This window comes from Bison bison, unplaced genomic scaffold (assembly GCF_000754665.1).
Source record: "Bison bison bison isolate TAMUID 2011002044 unplaced genomic scaffold, Bison_UMD1.0 scf7180017864461, whole genome shotgun sequence".
Lineage (NCBI taxonomy): Eukaryota > Metazoa > Chordata > Mammalia > Artiodactyla > Bovidae > Bison > Bison bison.
Genome location: NW_011495023.1, coordinates 730,444 through 747,735, shown reverse-complemented (window position 1 = coordinate 747,735; position 17,292 = coordinate 730,444). Strand labels below are relative to the sequence as shown.

At 38.9% G+C, this 17,292-nt stretch overlaps 1 protein-coding gene across 2 annotated transcripts in view; it reads right to left on the bottom strand.

Moving 5' to 3' along the window:
• CUL2 (cullin 2) overlaps positions 1 to 17,292 on the bottom strand; it is a 71,173-nt gene that overhangs the window by 32,873 nt on the left and 21,008 nt on the right. For both annotated transcript variants that reach the window (XM_010859870.1, XM_010859872.1), the window contains exons 3-6: positions 14,115 to 14,217; positions 11,191 to 11,285; positions 5,129 to 5,234; positions 4,344 to 4,426 (exon numbers count right to left, since the gene is read on the bottom strand). In XM_010859870.1, the coding sequence (XP_010858172.1) occupies positions 4,344 to 4,426; positions 5,129 to 5,234; positions 11,191 to 11,285; positions 14,115 to 14,217 (387 nt within the window). The remainder of the gene's footprint in view (positions 1 to 4,343; positions 4,427 to 5,128; positions 5,235 to 11,190; positions 11,286 to 14,114; positions 14,218 to 17,292) is intronic.

Below are 17,292 nucleotides of genomic sequence, written 5' to 3'. Positions count from 1 at the left end.
CTAATGGAAAGACTGGAAACAACCTAATATACATCCGTAGGAGAAGAGTTTAATAAAATGAGGTAGAACCATACTTGATATAGAGTTTAGGAAGAAGGAGGAAGGTAAGATCTCTTATGTACAAACACAGAAAAATTATCAAGATAGATAAATCAGTATGTCATAAACGATTTTTAAAAGTTAGAAAAAAATGAAAAAATTATACACTTGAAAAAACAAAAAATATTCTGTATCGTATTTATTTCTGTACACAGATATAAAAATTCATAGGAAAATGTTTGAAAAGACAGTTAACCAAATGATAAACAGGGATTACCTCCATGGAGAGGAAAAGATCTGGAGCATTCAATGTTTTTCAAGAATGCATTTACATATCACTTGTGTATTTTGAACTAAGTTTTTCACTGAGTAGCTGGTGCCAGGTCTGAGGAAGAAAATGTACAAGATAAGCCTGGAACATCCTGACACGAGATAGCAAGAAAGTTATCAAGGATGACAATGGTCATAGCAAAAAGATTCTGGCACCAACTAACCAAAGAGAGGCTATTCAAACTTTAATAAAATCGAGACAATAGAAACACATCAAATATATTTAAGTCTTTACATTTCATCATGATATATTGGGTGGAAAAAGCTAACTGGCCATTTTCTGAAGATGACAGCAAACCAATTCATTATCCTGACAAATGGGTAAAGAAAAGGAAAAAAAGCAGTTATTTCATCTTTCGTATATGATAACCAAATAATAGACAAGGGTAAGTATATTTCAATAAAATTTTTCAAGTTAAAAAATGAAAATCAAACAACAGGATTAAAGTGGCACTATTTTACAAATCTCAATAAACTAAAAGATGCCAGCATTTAGCATCAGTGGCTGCTTAAATTTAAAAAAGGAGTATAAATCATACATTATGAAAGAACAAAATATCTTGGTTTGCCAGGGAGAACCGACCTGGGTCTGAGTAGGCCACTTAACTGCCAATTTACAGGAAACACAGAGGACAAAGGAACACATATAAGTGGGCCTCATACACTCAACTAGAGAAATCTAGACAGTGCGAAAGTGTAAAGATCAAACGGCCAGGATTCCTGAACAAATGTATTACAAGTGGGAAAAAAAATGAAGGATGGAGGAGAAATCTGTTGATTAAAATGTTTTTTAGGATGAACAGGACTAAACTATAGCATCCAGGAATGCACACACGGGTGAAAAAACCATAAAGAAACAGGAAAGTGACTGCGCAGAAGTCAGGACAGCTGTGTCTCTGGGAGAAAGGCAGGGGCTGGGACACACAGGGTTTCAGGGGAGGCTGGCATGGCTCCAGTTCTTAACCTGGGTGGCAGTTAGAAGCGCATTTGCCTTTCAATAATTCATTCAGCTATACATTTGTGTTGTATGGTCTCCTCTGTCTATATTTAATTTTACACGAAGAAGGTTAAATGATACACACACACACAACAAAATCCCCCAAAATCCAAGGAAACTGTTATAATAATATTAACATGTGACAGAACATGGAAAAAGAGCACAAGATAGATAAAGGTACTACGTAACAGTAAAAAACATGAAGAGAATAATACTCATATTTATACAACTAACAACAGAGGCCCAAAATTCATAAAGCAAAAAGAGCCACTGCAAGGATGAAAATCAATAAATCTAAAATGAGCTGGGAAATTTAAACCTCTCTTAGAAACTGACATATGAAAGAATTAAGCCTATTACATTAAATTTTATGAGACCCTAATGGCTTACATGGTAAAGAATCTGCCTGTAACACAGGAGACCTGGGTTCAATCCCTGGGTCAGGAAGATCCCCTGGAGAAAGTAATGACAACACACTCCAGAATTCTTGCCTAGAGAATTCCATAGACAGAGGAGTCTGACTGGCTATAGTCCATGGAGTTGCAAAGAGTCAGAGACAACTGAGCGACTAATACACACATTAAATTTTATTTTTATCCACGATTATATTTTTTCTTCAATGAAATCTATATTTTTCCTCAATGAAATCTTAACAGTTTAGAAATAGAATAAAAAGCCTATGAACATGTCAGAGAAAATACAAATCAGTCACAGCAGCCTATGTTATAAATCGCTCCTAATTCACAGGTGAACAAAGAATTTTATTTAAAGTTTTTATTTTTGCTCAAAGACTATCTGACACTAGAAAGCTAACACAGAGCTACTGGGAAAAAGAAAAGCAATTTTGAATTCATTTAACATTAAAGAGTTTGTGTTTTCAGTAGTATCCTTAAGTATCTAAACAATTCCTTTTACTTGCATTAAAAAACTGATCTGCTTTCTTCTCTCCAGTTTCACATTCTTACACTGTAACATTTAGATCCATGAAATTACAGCATTTTATTTATTAAAATTATCAATGTTAGGCTGTTACTACGTTGAAAGCCCCAGCTGGCATTCTACTATTTTACTATAAAAGACAAGTTATTGTATGAACAGAATCACTTCTATCTTTCCTTAGTAAAGCAGACACTATGAAAGTGTGATGCACCGTCTATGACTCCATCACTTGCTTCTTTCTTCCTTATATGGAAGGAGCAACTTTACTTTTGGATTATCAATTAAATTTTGTGTGTACACATTTAATGATACCACAAAAAACAAAAATTAAACTAAGAATTGTTTCACTGACTCTCTTAAGCAAACAAAAAAATTCTGCAATCTACATTCTGCTTTTGAAAAAATCCTCCATTAGCCTGACAGATAACTTTACCTCACGGCCGAGATGGCCCTCAACTTTCTGAAATCTTCAAAGAAGATTAACACATTATAAATGGTAAATCATACCAGAATCCTAGGGTGGCGAGGATTAAATGGGATTAGCATATAAAACTTCAATCGCTGCTTGGTACACAGTTTCCATATTTTATTATTATTACTAAGCCTTAGTACCCCTCACTAGAAAATGTAAGATAATACCTACTTAATAAAGCAGACATAAAAAAATAAATGAGATATTAGTAAAGCATGTCAAATAATACTGTAAAGGAAACTGACTGTAACAACAAAACTAAAATGAGTTGGCCTAATGTCTCTGACCATGGTCTCCATGTCTTTTCCAGAATTAGTATCCTACAGTTGTTACTGTTTTTCTCACATAGTCATGCTTTCCTTAATTTTTCATTAAATTCACTTTTAACAAGCTAACAATCACACTTAAAAATTTACGAGGTTGGATCAAAATTGTTACAAAAGAGACACTCATTAAAAGTGCATTTAGAAAATTTATAATATTTCCATTATACTTGTAAAATAGCTGAATTTCAAGAATAAAGTTGATATTTTTAGCAAAGGAAATTATATTAGAGCCTAAAACCCTTGTTGAGAGTGCCCTTTCAGTCATTCATAGTTCAGCAGAGAAAAGAGGAAGGAAGAAAACAGTTCCACCCTACCTCTCCACTGCCTTTTTTCTCTCTCATCCTCTTTGGAAACAGCGGAATTATTAAAGTGTGAGTGACCATTTTTAAAAACCAAGTTATTAATTCCTACCACATACTTCCTATTTGGTATTAACATTAACTATTAAAATAGTGTCTTATCCTTTTTGGTGAACTTTTTTTTTATAACCCCTTATTTCCTATTAGGAGCCCCACAGTAAGAAAAATGCTTTCCTTTTTTCCCTCACATAAAAAAACTCCCTATTTGGGTCTTCTTAAAGAAAGCAGTTTCAGAGGGAGTGGCCAATATCATGTGGCAATTCACTGGTCTAGGGAATTCCCTTCACAGCAGTTCCAGTCACCTAGGGTCTAGTAAGAATCTTCTAGGCCACACCTGAGCCAAGGACGCCCCGCTCTGGACTCCACAGGAAAACTTACACTGTGCCACAATCTATTCACACAGCAGCTTGGACAAGCCATCCTCTCTGGGCCACAAGCACAATCAACCATTCTAGAGCCTTTTTCTCATAAATTTGCCTCATGAATTAACTGGTAATAACGGTAACCAACTAACTGGAAGCATCTCGTTTCCTGAGCAGGTTATCGTCATCAGGGTTTCAATTGAGAATATGTTCAAAGAACTCAGCAGCACTGCCTACAGGATCCAAGAGGTTTCGGGACTACAGAAGAAGTCACTTCCTTCGGGGACTTACTTATTTACTAAGCATATGTCATCGTAAAATCTTGTGGTTTTGCCCCCTGCCAAAACCAAAAGATTATAAAACCACTTTAAAATACTAGCTTTATTAAAATGGAAAAAGAGGGTCATTACAGTAAAATGGGGCCTATGTGCAGTGGACAGCCAGGCCAGTGTTCACTATTTTAAACCATTTCAATCAGCAAATCAGAACCAACTTAAGAAGATCGATGTCAACACTCACTTTTTGATTTCTCGGAGCAACATTCGGATAAGGATGGCCTGAAGTGGTTCAACCATCAATTTCCTCCACATGTCCAATGCTAGCTGCCAGGAAAAATGAAAATCATTAAGGCTGAATTACTCAGTATTTGACTCACTGAATTACTCAGTGAATTAAAGTGTTTGCTTTAAACATTTGTAAAAGTAAATACCCATCAGAAGAAGTATTTATAACTTTATTTCAAAACTCAAATAAAAACTGAATATACATAAGGAAAATAAATGGCTTAATTTAAAATGACACTGGCTCACATGTCGGACATTCTGAATAAGGAACAGAATTAAGGTTTTATCATTAACTGGAAATCTTACAGAAATAAATGATTTTTATAAAACCTTAGTTAAAATAAGTTTGCTGCATCCACAGATTTCTATTTCATCTCTTCTGGGTTCTCTTTGAATCCATGTCCTTCACATTTTTTTTAAATTGTAAACTATAAGAGTCTCAACATTTTCTAAATATATTTTATGAGCTTCTTCATACAGTAAAACTATTAACCTTCTGTCATTCATCCACCATTAATTTAATTATTAAAATAATACTTTTCCCACATCTTTTCTGTTCTTCTCATCTATGTGAAAGTCTTAGTAAATCATAACAGTATTTCATTTATTTAACATTTATGATGTTTTAAATCTTGACAATTTTAAGACAGTTAACTCAGCGTTCTTAGGAAGACAGTGGATCACGTTACTTCAGTATATAAAAACAGGTTTATGTTTGCCAGTCTTTAAAGAATGTCCTACCTCTCCTATTTCCATCAGTGGTTCATTCATATCTACACCACCATAACCATACTGAAGGTCAGCTTCTGTCAATTTATTCTTTTTAATAAACTGTGTGTTGAGATACCTGAAAAACAAATGTACTATCAAGATGCTATGTCAAAATCAGTAGGAAAAGAAATAACTTGGAATTTTAGAACAATAACTTTAGAGTTATAATCAACTACAGAATAGTTCAGTAATACACCCCAAAGAAATTAGAAATATAATTTTTAAAAAAGATAAAAATTATCAGCCAAACTCTCTTTGCAAGGCCCTAAAAGACAAAAAATAAGACCTCTAGGGTAGGGAAAAAAAAAATCCTATTACCACAGTCCCACTTAAAAAAACTCAAGGGTTTTGCTCCCAAAATTTCTAATACTCTTAGACCTGCTATCCAAGGGTCAGACCCTCTACAAGTTAATTTGCTCATTCTCAGATTCTCCTTAAATAAGCTGAGTTCACTTTGCAAAGAATTAAACAGAAAATGCTTAAAAAGATCAAATTCAAGTAAGTTCTCTAATTTATATTTTATCACCATTAAATATGTAACTTTTCATTTTTGAACCAAAAACAAAATCACAATCACTAGGTAAGAAAATGGAGTAGACTGTTACAGACAGGTAGAAGGAAAAATGGACAGAATTAAGACCACCGTGTCAACCAGAGGGAAACAGCTTTATAAAAAAAGACTGACTGTGATGAACTCTTAGAATCTCTGAGATGACAGAGTTCTAAGATTAAAGGAAATGTGTGCAAAGGGTACGCAATACTCAAGTACCATTTGCCACCATCCCAGATTTCACAAGGCCCTTCGTGCTCACCTCCTAAAACTATTCGTTGGACAGGTTCTGCCAAGGTGAAAACGGCTATTGACGATACAAGTATTTAGGCAACAACCACGAAATCTCTGTATTAAAACACACACGTTTGCTGCATCGAAATCAAAGGTCTACTCAGTGTTCACAGACAACTGAAACTGAAAGCAAAGACAACAAAAATCTCAACGGCGTAACTCCTCTGCCAATTCTAGGAAACGATGGGAAATAATAAAGCACAAGGCCACAATCGTTTACATACATTCCCTCCCACGCTCACTCACTTCAAGCTCTGGCCTCCAGGGCTTACACTGTGGAGCTTCATTCAACATTTTAGTCTCTTCTGTCCACTGCTTACAAACTCATTTCCTTCCAAGTACCAATGAACCTTCCCTTCCATTCTCACTATAACCCCCGTAATTTCCTGCTGGGTTTCCAACCATGCTTCCAGCTGAGCAAAGGGGAACTCCAGGAGAGAGAGAGGAAGCCTCAGCTCAAGAGAAAACGCCTGCTTCACCTGAAACCAGACTCTCTGGGGCAGGGAGGCACCTCTGGCCTAGGTCACTCTGGTCTTGGCTCACACACCTCTCAGGCCTGACCTGACCCCCAAGCCAAACCAGCCTTCACTCCCCACCCTCCTGTGAAGTTAGTGTCTGATACACAACTGTTTTCTTTTCTTCACAGTACTTGCCACCATGTGAAATAACCCTGTTCTTTCTTTGTCTACACATACTCTCTAGAATGTGAGGGCTGCCAGACAGTATCCAGAACAGTGGCAGGCAGACAGGCAGTCCTTGAAAAATACTTCTTCGAATTAACAAAATGAATAAACGGGTAACTTTCCAGCAAGCATGGATGGCAAAAGCTAACAGTAGAACACAAGTGTGGAAAAGCAGCCTGGAGCCAGATCATAAAAGCCATGAATGTCAGGAAATAAAAACAGTCACTAATATTTATGGAGTGCCTATTACGCGTCAGAGACAGCCCTAAGCATTGCTGCTGGCTGAATAATAGGAGGCAGGTATTTGTGGTACCATTAGGATCCCCATTTTATGTGTAAGAAAACTGCAGCTTAGAGAGTTTAAAGAATTTGGCAGAGGTCCATCCACTACTAAGTGGCAGAGCTGACTCAGAAAATTCACAAGGGCTCCCTCTCTCATTCAGCGAGTACTGACCAAATGCATACTACGCGCCAGGTACAACAAGGCAATGGGGACAGAAAAAAGGAAAACAAAAATGTAGTTTCTGCCCGGTGAGCTTACCCATCTGGCAGGACATAACAACAGGAAGAAATGTAACATTTCTGAGCAGGGGGAACTTAACTGTCATACCTGCACCATTACATGTGCCTTTCTGAAAGAGCCTCTGCTCCAAACCACTCTTTTTCTGGTCAGCATACCATGGCCATCAGCAATCCTACCTAGAATTGAGCGAGCACCACTCACCTCACGCTCCATTTTATCTCCTTTTCATCAGCTGGTCCTCCTGTTCTAAACTATTCATCACCTCCTCCCATTGTTTTCTTTTTTCACTTTCAATACATTTGTTGACTCTTCGTTTGGATCAAGCGCATCAACATTCTCATGACTGGTCTCTGTTTCCCATTTCTGGCATCTCTCATTCATCTGAAAACTATTTTCAGGATACCAACTTCCTATCCAGAAGCCTACAGCAGCCCCCTTATTCCTATATTAAATGTAAACTTCTTAGCACTGCTGACTTGGGAGAGAAGCTGCTAGATCTGCAGAAGTCTGGATTCACTGATCCCTTCCCAAGGTCTGTGTGTATATTTCAGAGCCAGTACCCTGTGTCAGGGGAGCTTCATACGCTGTGTTATTTCAGAAGACCAGTCACTAGTCTCTTTCCCTCATGGGATAAATTTTAAACTAACTTTTATTATCTAGATCCTTCTCATTCCAGATATTCTACTCTTGACAGCTTAAGCTTGATAGAGAAGCTTTTAAAATAATTTATAGATATAACTGAAAACAGTAGGGTAGTTGTTCATTTTGATTCAGACATGATTCTTAATTTCTAAGTCACTGTAGCGTTTTACAGTAGAATTTATTAACCACACATTTGTTTTTAAACGAACATATATATACTATGAGATCGTAAAATAGCTTCCAATAAATTCTTTAAATAGTCTTTACTCTTTTGCACAGGTAATACCTTCACTGCTCAGGTGCAACTTGTGCAGTAGTACACATTTTTATAATTCATCCTGGCTCAAAGTGGTTAATTATTATCCTTTGCTTTTCTGGAGTACTAGCAGTAACCCAACAGCATTAACTAACAAGAACTAAGAGCCTAAAGGTAAATTTGAAGCCTCTAAGAAATCAGGCATTTCAACCTATCTTAAGAGAATTGCATTACGAGAACTGTTCTCATGCTAATACCTGCTAGATTTCAGGAGTTGTTAGGTCTCAAGCTAACTGCTCCAGTCCATGAGGTCGCAAAGAGTCGGACACAACTTAGGACTAAACAAGTAACCTTGTGTCCCAGCAGTTCCATCAAGGGCCAGCAGGGCCTAAACAGGTATGGAGTAGCAGGAAAAGTGGGACAGGAACATTATTATTTTCCTTTAAGATCAGAATCCTTAAGTCACCTATGCTAAGGCACATCCATCTTATAAATCAACCAGAGTAAAGAAGAGGCTAGAAATTACTTCAAAGTAATATTGAAAAATAATTTTGAAACAAAACTGATTTTTTTTCCTTTACATTTCTTTATACAGATTTCCTTATAGACTGAGATTGCTAACAAAATAGCCTGGATAACCTACTATCCAACAAGTATCAAACACTTTTCATCTAATTACTGCCAAATGTACCTTCGTGAGATCTCATGACTCAGTCTACCGGTATAATTAAGCAATGATGATTATCACATGAAGCCAACCACATGGAGGTCAAACAAAACACTCCAAGTGAATCCTGTGAGCCATTGACTCTAAGCCTTTGCTACAGACAGTGGAAAGGTACTAAATGATCAAATTTGCACTTAAGAAATTTACTAAATTAGAAATCAAAAGCTGGGAAACTGGTTACATTATCATTAATATACAGGTGAGAAATGATAAAAAGGTCGAACTACCATACTATAATAGCAATGCAAAGGAAATAATAAATTCAAGAGACATTTGGAGGATTTGACCAAGAGCCGTCAGGCAGAGAAGATAACCTCAAGTGAAGGATAAGCGACTTCTGGCACATACATCTGGGTGTCTATTACTACCATTAACTGAGATAAGCATTACTGGAGGCAGTGTATGCATAAAAGATAACACGTTTATCATAAACATAAAAGATAACATGCATAAAAGATAAACATGTGCAGCAGTACTATGTACCCACAGAACACCTTAGAGGTACAGGCTGTCAGCTAAGAATACTCCTCTGAAGCTGAGGCTACCTGAAATAAACGTCTATTTTGGTGGTAATCGATATACAGGTTATAGTTAAAACCAGGAGTAACTGAGATCATCCTAGAAAGAATAAGGAGTGTGAATGAGAATAGAACCTACATGACGACAGTCTCTATCTAGAATGAGACTAGGCAGAATAAAGCCGTTGATCAGGCTGATCTTGGTTTAAATTCTCCCCTTGTCATTTTTCCAGCTCAGGGACTCTGAGCAAAGACATTTAACCTCTATGACCCACAGTTTTCCTCCACTGTAAAAAATCACCTCATATGATTTTATCATACGCACATATATGTATGTGTGCATCATATATATTATAAAACTTAATAAAAGTTCTTTAATAGTACTAATTTCAACAGCACCAAACTGATTTTGGTCAAGAGAGATGCAGAAGAACCAAGAGAATGCTGTCTCAGAAAACTAAGAAAGAACAGAAAAATAACTTGGATCTTTGCTGAAGCATCTCAGCTACTGAGGGGTCCCACTGCCCACACACGGGTGAAGTGCTTTCTTTTGTCATCTGTACATAAGCAGCCCCAGCTTCTCAGCAGGTGAAAGGGCACTCATGCGCCCTCACTCTGATCCTTAAACCTCCCTCTGTTCTCCCTCATAGTTCAGCTAAGGGATTCTCAAAGTTCTATTTATGACTAGGTAACTTTGGTGGATGAGGTAGGGAAAAAAATCAAATGGTCAGGATGTTTAATGGATGGCAGACACCATTTTATAAAAGCCAAAGCCACAGTAAGCCATGCCTTTGTTAGCCATTGCTGGTTTCTGGTTTGGTTTTATTACATTTTACTCTTCTAAGAAGAAACAGAGCTACTGGCTATTTAGAATTAAGCTCCAGTTTCTAACATAAGCAACCTACATCTAGTAAAGTCCAACGGTAATATAAAAACAAAAGGAACCAAAAAACCCATAAAGCAAAGAAGGACAAACACGAGGAGGTGACCATACTTTGGCCCCGGTTTGGCTTCCTGCAAAGCACCATGTAAATGTGCAAGTCAGCTCGGCTTCTCAGTTTCTCCTCAGTAAGAAACTGAGGCAGCGGTTCATCTGTGGCCCAAGCCACAACACAGAAGGGGCTGCAGTTCTCACTGCAGCCATCACAGGCCTCTGGGGCCAGCATCATTCCTTTATTTATCCACGATCCTTCAATAAATGCAATTCTGCCTGTGTACCCCAGTACCTATTTCCAGTGTTGGTGTGAATGAGTCAGAGAGCACCAGGCCAGAGGGCCGTGGAAACATGCAGGAGGGGGCAGTTAAGGCAGGAGATCTAAGCAGGAGACTGAGGCAAGAAGTTCAGGGCAGGGAATGGGGATTAGTCACTCAGGGAAAGGAAGAAAGGCAATCCAGACAGACGGACAGAATGGCGTGAGGAATGGCAGGACGAGATGAGGCTGGGTACCTCCATGAGACACAAAATACTGAATCCTGGAGTCAAAGAGGAACACGCTGGAGGAGGGTGCTGGCTTAGACCCACTAGACGTTTCATCCAAGCTCAAGTTTCACTTTAGATCTGTCAAGATTTAATGCGTGCTACCCAGTCCCAGACAACTGAAGAAACAGAGCTATGCCATCAAATACAGCTTCAGTTTTCACAGACTAAGTTTCCACACATGGCCTGGCTCCCAAATATCCACATGACCCGCACTACAGACCTTTCCCCTTAGCAGAGAAAAGCCCATACATCATGAAATGCTTCAGTTCTGTGCATTTTAATAGGTCATAAAAGCAAAAACTCCTTCAACTACCAAACACAGGCGTCTGTCAGGGGAGTGAAAGTGAAAGTGCACTTACCTGTACAAGCAGTCCATATAGTCTGCACCCTTGCTGTACTCCTCCCAATACCTATGGTACATAACAAGCACTTGCTCTTCAGACTCCAGAACTCTCTAAAGAAAAAAACGCTTTTTACTCACAAAACAGTGGTCATTTTCATTTGTAAGCGATGAAATTTATCAAAAACTAATGTTCTTACATAAGTGACATAATTTGAGCATTGTATATCATATTTACAGATTACATTCTAATTTAACTACCTTCTAGCCAGGACATGGAAGCAACCTAGATGTCCATCAACAGATGAATGGATAAGAAAGCTGTGGTACATATACACAATGGAGTATTACTCAGCCATTAAAAAGAATACATTTGAATCAGTTCTAATGAGGTGGATGAAACTGGAGCCGATTATACAGAATGAAGTAAGCCAGAAAGAAAAACACCAATACAGTATACTAACGCATATATATGGAATTTAGAAAGATGGTAATGATAACCCTGTATGCGAGACAGCAAAAGAGACCCAGATGTATAGAACAGTCTTTGGACTCTGTGGGAGAGGGAGAGGGTGGAATGATTTGGGGGAATGGCATTGAAACATGTATAATAGCATATAAGAAATGGATCACCAGTCCAGGTTCGATACAGGATGCTTGGGGCTGGTGCACTGGGATGACCTGGAGGGATGGTACGGGGAGGGAAGAGGGAGGGGGGTTCAGGATGGGGAACACATGTACGCCCGTGGTGGATTCATGTTGATGTGTGGCAGAACCAATACAATATTGTAAAGTAATTAGTCTCCGATTAAAATAAATAAATTTAAATTAAAAATAAAAAAAAATAATTTAACTACCTTCAGTAACAATGAAAGAGCTAGGAAAAAAAAAACATGAATCTTAGAGATGAAAATGAAATATCCACATTACAGAGTAAATGCTTCATTTCCTAAGATAAAAAAAACAAAATGTAATGGTTTGATGCTGTTCCTTGGGCTAGAATACTAGGTCAGATTAAAACAGAATGTAATTCTATTGCCATGTATCTCTCTTTTTCCCCATGTCCATCAATTTTGATCAGACTGCTAGTTGTACGTCATCACCTCACATTATTCACTTTTCTGAATAAGACTATGAAAATTGACCATTTTTCCACATTCTCCAAATAAGGTATTGTATATTTACTTAATAAAATAAAAATAAAAGCCTACTATTTTTTGAAAAATGAAAATCAGGCTGAAATCTGAGGCCTGAACTTTTTAATTGAAATTCAGTATAACAACAAAAATTCACTGGCTAGGACGGACATTCCCAAAGTCACCCCTTCTTGTACCTCAACTATCCTTCCATCAACTGTCCGTGTGACCTTGGGCAAGTCCTGACCTCAATGCTCATCTAGTAACTCTGATGAAATGCTATGCTTTTAAACTTGGGATTTAAACAATTAAAGCTCACAATGATAGGAACAGCCGACAAACAGTACTTTTTTTGCCTACCATGTGGTAGATAAATTAAATATCCCAACCACTATTAATAATGCCACACTTCCCAGGTGGCATAGTGCGGTACAGAATCCACCTGCCAATGCAGGAGACACAGGTTCAATTCCTGGGTCAGGAAGACTCCCTAAGATTAGGAAAGGGCAACCAACTCCAGTATGCTTGTCTGGGAAATTCCATGGACAGCCTGGCAGGCTATGGTCCATGGCATCGCACAGACGGACACGACTGAGAGACTGACATGGCACAGTGTTAACAATGCTAGGGAATAGGGCCCCCTTAGGAACTTCTGCGGCTGGTGGGATAAAATATAAATCCAGAAACAATTTCTTACTACAGTCATTCCTGAGTATCAGCAGGGACTGTTTGTAGGATGCCCCATGGATACCAAAACCCACAGAGGCTCAACTCCCCTCCAGTCAGGCCTCCACACCCACCAGTATGGAAGACATAGACATGGAAGACCAACCGCGTTAAGTCAAAACAATAAAAATTGTTCATGACTTAAGACCTAGTCATTCTAAGTCTAGGGACTTACCCTATTTAGAAATAATAATAAACAGATAAAACAGGCTTTGAAAAATTAGCTTTTCTTCAAAGGTTAGAAGGGAAATATCACAGGATCAATTGTGCTCTACTTATTACTCTTTGAAAAAGGCCTCATCCTAGTCATGTGCAGGGTTAGACAACTACACAGTTTATGTTACTTTATCTCTATTTTATAGATAAAAGAACTTAAAGTTCAATCCAGGTTAAGTGAGGTAGGTTAAGTGAGTTGCCCAGAGTCACAGGGCTAATAAAAGGTGGTCAAAAGTTTCTAGCTCAAACAATAAATGATCTCATCCAGTTCCTGATAAGATCACTAATCTGAAATAAGTTAGAAATGCTGCCATTAGCCAAATACTGCAAATTTGTCAATGCGTATACACAGCTCATCAAGTCTGTGATGTTTCCTTCATGTGCATGGCACACTGACCGAAATAACTGGTCACGGGGAGTTCCTGTCGTACTTTCTCATTTACCATTCTCCTTTTTAATCCTAGGATTTTCAAGACCTTACATAGGATTTTAAGAGGCAGCTAAAAGGTTGATTACAGAGATTCACCAAGAGGTGGGGAAGAGACAGTAAAAACAAAAAAACCTGGTTCTACAAACACCATCCGAAGAACATGTGAGGACTTGATTTCAAGTTGAACAAATCTTGATTTGAAACTCTCCTCACTTACTAGTAGCATGACCTTGAGTAACTAAACTGATTTCCCTTGGAGAACCTAACCACACAGTGCTGGACTCATAGCTCTTAAATACATTTTAGAAAAATGCTATTTAGGAAACAAAACAAATAACCTTAATTTGATACAAGTTCTGCACTGGAAAACAGTGAACTAGTCAAATAACTATCTAGCCACAAATACACTTACATCATGTATACAGCAGTCCTTACCTTGTGCAAATGCCGTACATGATTTTCCAAAAAAATCTTAGTTTCTGTATAAAGTCTTTCTCCAAGGGGTTCAGGATAGGCCACACATAAAGCATAGATATCTCTAGTTAAATTGTTAAGGTTTTCATATTCACATTACTTTAAAACAAATGAGATTTAACTCAAGTTTGAACTCAAGTTAAAAAATGGAAAACCTTTATTTCACTCTTATAGTTTAGGATTATATAGATACACACAGAATGAAGGACACTGACCCAACATGTGACAGGACAGGACCACATAAGGTAAGTCACACACCCTACAAATGCTTTGTAAAAAATAAGTGCTAACATATGGTGCTGCACAATCTTCAGAGGAGAGTGGTGGGCTTTTTTTTTTTAAGTTTCAAAATATGAAAGATTTATCACTGCTAAAATTTCTACTTAATACCTGAGTATCAGAAGTCAACCTTATATTCCTGGGCAAAATAACAGGAAAAGGAGAGAAACTGGCTGTAGAACAATTAGGGACACAGGTCTTTATTTTTCAAAATAAAATTTTAAAACTGAGATTCCAAGTTTGCTGTTTGCGCAGACTTTTTTTTATTTCAGGGGAGGAGCAGAAAACTCATGATCAGGTGAAGAGTAATTGGATCATCTTAGACAGATCAAACAATAAACATTTTAGAAATATCAATAACTGAAGGGACTTTTCTAGGAAGCTAGCTATCTCAAACCCATTTCCAAACTAACAAGTAACTATATATTCTGTAGAATAAGAACACATTTAATTATTCCATTTTAACTTATGCTCATTTTCTCTTTGTCATCTTCTATGACCAACTCCTTCTCTTCTCTTTTTACTCATTATTTTAGTTAAAATAGCCTTAAAAGTACCTAAGTACTTGCCTAGCCCAACCTCATTCATGCACAAGTAACTTTTAACAATTTTTAAAGTTTTTACTAAGATTCCAATCAGAAACAGTTCATGATGTTCCACACGCACACACACAAAACTTAAAAAGAGACTAGTTCAATAATAAGCTCTTCAAAGGCAAAATCCACTATCAATTATCATCTAGATACAATGGAAAGTACAAGAAATCAGATGTTAGAAATCTTGCATAAAGTCTGTGCTCCATCAATGATTACCAGCACAGCGTCAGTGGGTCCCTTTACCGCTGAGTACCAGTTTCCACATCTATTATATCTGCCCCACCGGTCTGATAGGCGTGTTTGGGGCACCAAATAACACTAAAAATGTAAAAGATCTCTGCAAACTATGAAGTCTTCTAGAAAAGTTACCATCATTTTCTGTATCTGTAGTGACTAGAACACAGATAGCCTATCGAATGTTTCTTACTGACAGCTGCAACAGTAATGAATTCAAAGAACTTCACTGTTCCTGCACCAACATTTGGTTTAATATTAACAACTGGGTTAGGCACTGACAACAAGTTGAATCACTCTTATGAAATCCCAGCCTTTCTAGAGCACACACACCTTGTTCAGTGAGGCAGCCATCCTTCAGCCCCAGGGCACTGCTGGAGGGGGCAGTGAGCAGGAGACGACAGGAACCTTCACCCACGTAATACCTTCACGTCTCATCTTCCCTTTAGACGAAAAGAGTCTCTGGTTCCTGCAGGGTCTACTCTGTCCATAAAGCCTCCTATGGGGCCCTTCAACCCAGAGACCAGGCCTCAACCCCACTCCCTTCCTTCATGTGGAATATCCCTGTGGTAGAAGGTGAAGGCAGGTCAGCAGTCTGCCAGGGCTGCCCCCAGGCCCTCCCAGCCACGGTGCCTGGCAAACACTGGGCAGAGCTGGTGAGACAGCCACCCACCCCTCTCCCCAGCTACCAGCGGCTGAGGGTTCCTAGAGACCGCTTTAACCTCCCAAATACTAAGAAGCTAAAGTACTGGAATGCTGTGGGTTTTTTCCAGAGTATATATCCTGGGTGCTGGAGGTCACACTGCATTTTTACCTATATAATGATATTATTAATGCTATAATATACATATAATATACATGTCTGCCCTCTTAACACAGGAGGCAGCATGTCAGTCTCAATCTGAAGGTCCTGAGTTTGAACCTCAGAAAGGGCAGATCACTCTTTTAGGGCTTCCCTGATAGCTCAGTTGGTAAAGAATCCACCTGCAACGCAGGAGACCCCAGTTCGATTCCTGGGTTGGAAAGATCTGCTGGAGAAGGGATAGGCTACCCATTCCAGTATTCTTGGGCTTCCCTTGTGGCTCAGCTGGTAAAGACTCCATTTCCAATGTGGGAGACCTAGGTTCAATCCCTGGGTTGGGAAGATCCCCTGGAGAAGGGAAGGGTTACCCACTTCAGTATTCTGGCCTGGAGAATTCCATGGACTGTACAGATCAAGGGGTTGCAAAGGGTCGGACATGACTGAGCAACTTTCACTTTCATATACATACATTATATTCAGTTCAGTCCAGTCACTCAGTTGTGTCCGACTTTGCAATCCCATGGACTGCAGCACTCCAGGCCTCCCCGTCCATCACCAACTCCCAGAGCTTACTCAAATTCGTGTCCATCGCGTCAGTGATGCCATGCAACCACCTAATCCTCTGTTGTCCCCTTCTCCTCCGGCCTTCAATCTTTCCCAGCATCAGGGTCTTTTCCAATGAGTCGGTTCTTCACATCAGGTGGCCCAAGTACTGGAGTTTCAGGCTTCAGCATCAGTCCTTCCAATGAACGCTGTTAAGTCGCTTCAGTCGTGTCTGACTCTGTGCGACCCCATAGACGGCAGCCCACCAGGCTCCCCCATCCCTGGGATTCTCCAGGCAAGAACACTGGAGTGGGTTGCCATTTCCTTCTCCAATGCATGAAAGTGAAAAGGGAAAGTGAAGTCGCTCAGGCATGTCTGACTCTTTGAGACCCCATGGACTGCAGCCTACCAGGCTCCTCCGTCCATGGGATTTTCCAGGCAAGAGTACTGGAGTGGGGTGCCACTGCCTTCTCCGTTCCAATGAATAGTTAGGACTGATTTCCCTTAGGATTGACTGGTTTGATCCAGTCCAAGGGACTCTCAAGAGTCTTCTCCAACACCACAGTTCAACGTATCAATTCTTCAGCTCCCAGCTTTCTTTATAGTTCAATTCTCACATCCATACATGACCACTGGAAAAACCATAGCTTTGACTAGACAGACCTTTGTCAGCAAAGTAATGTCT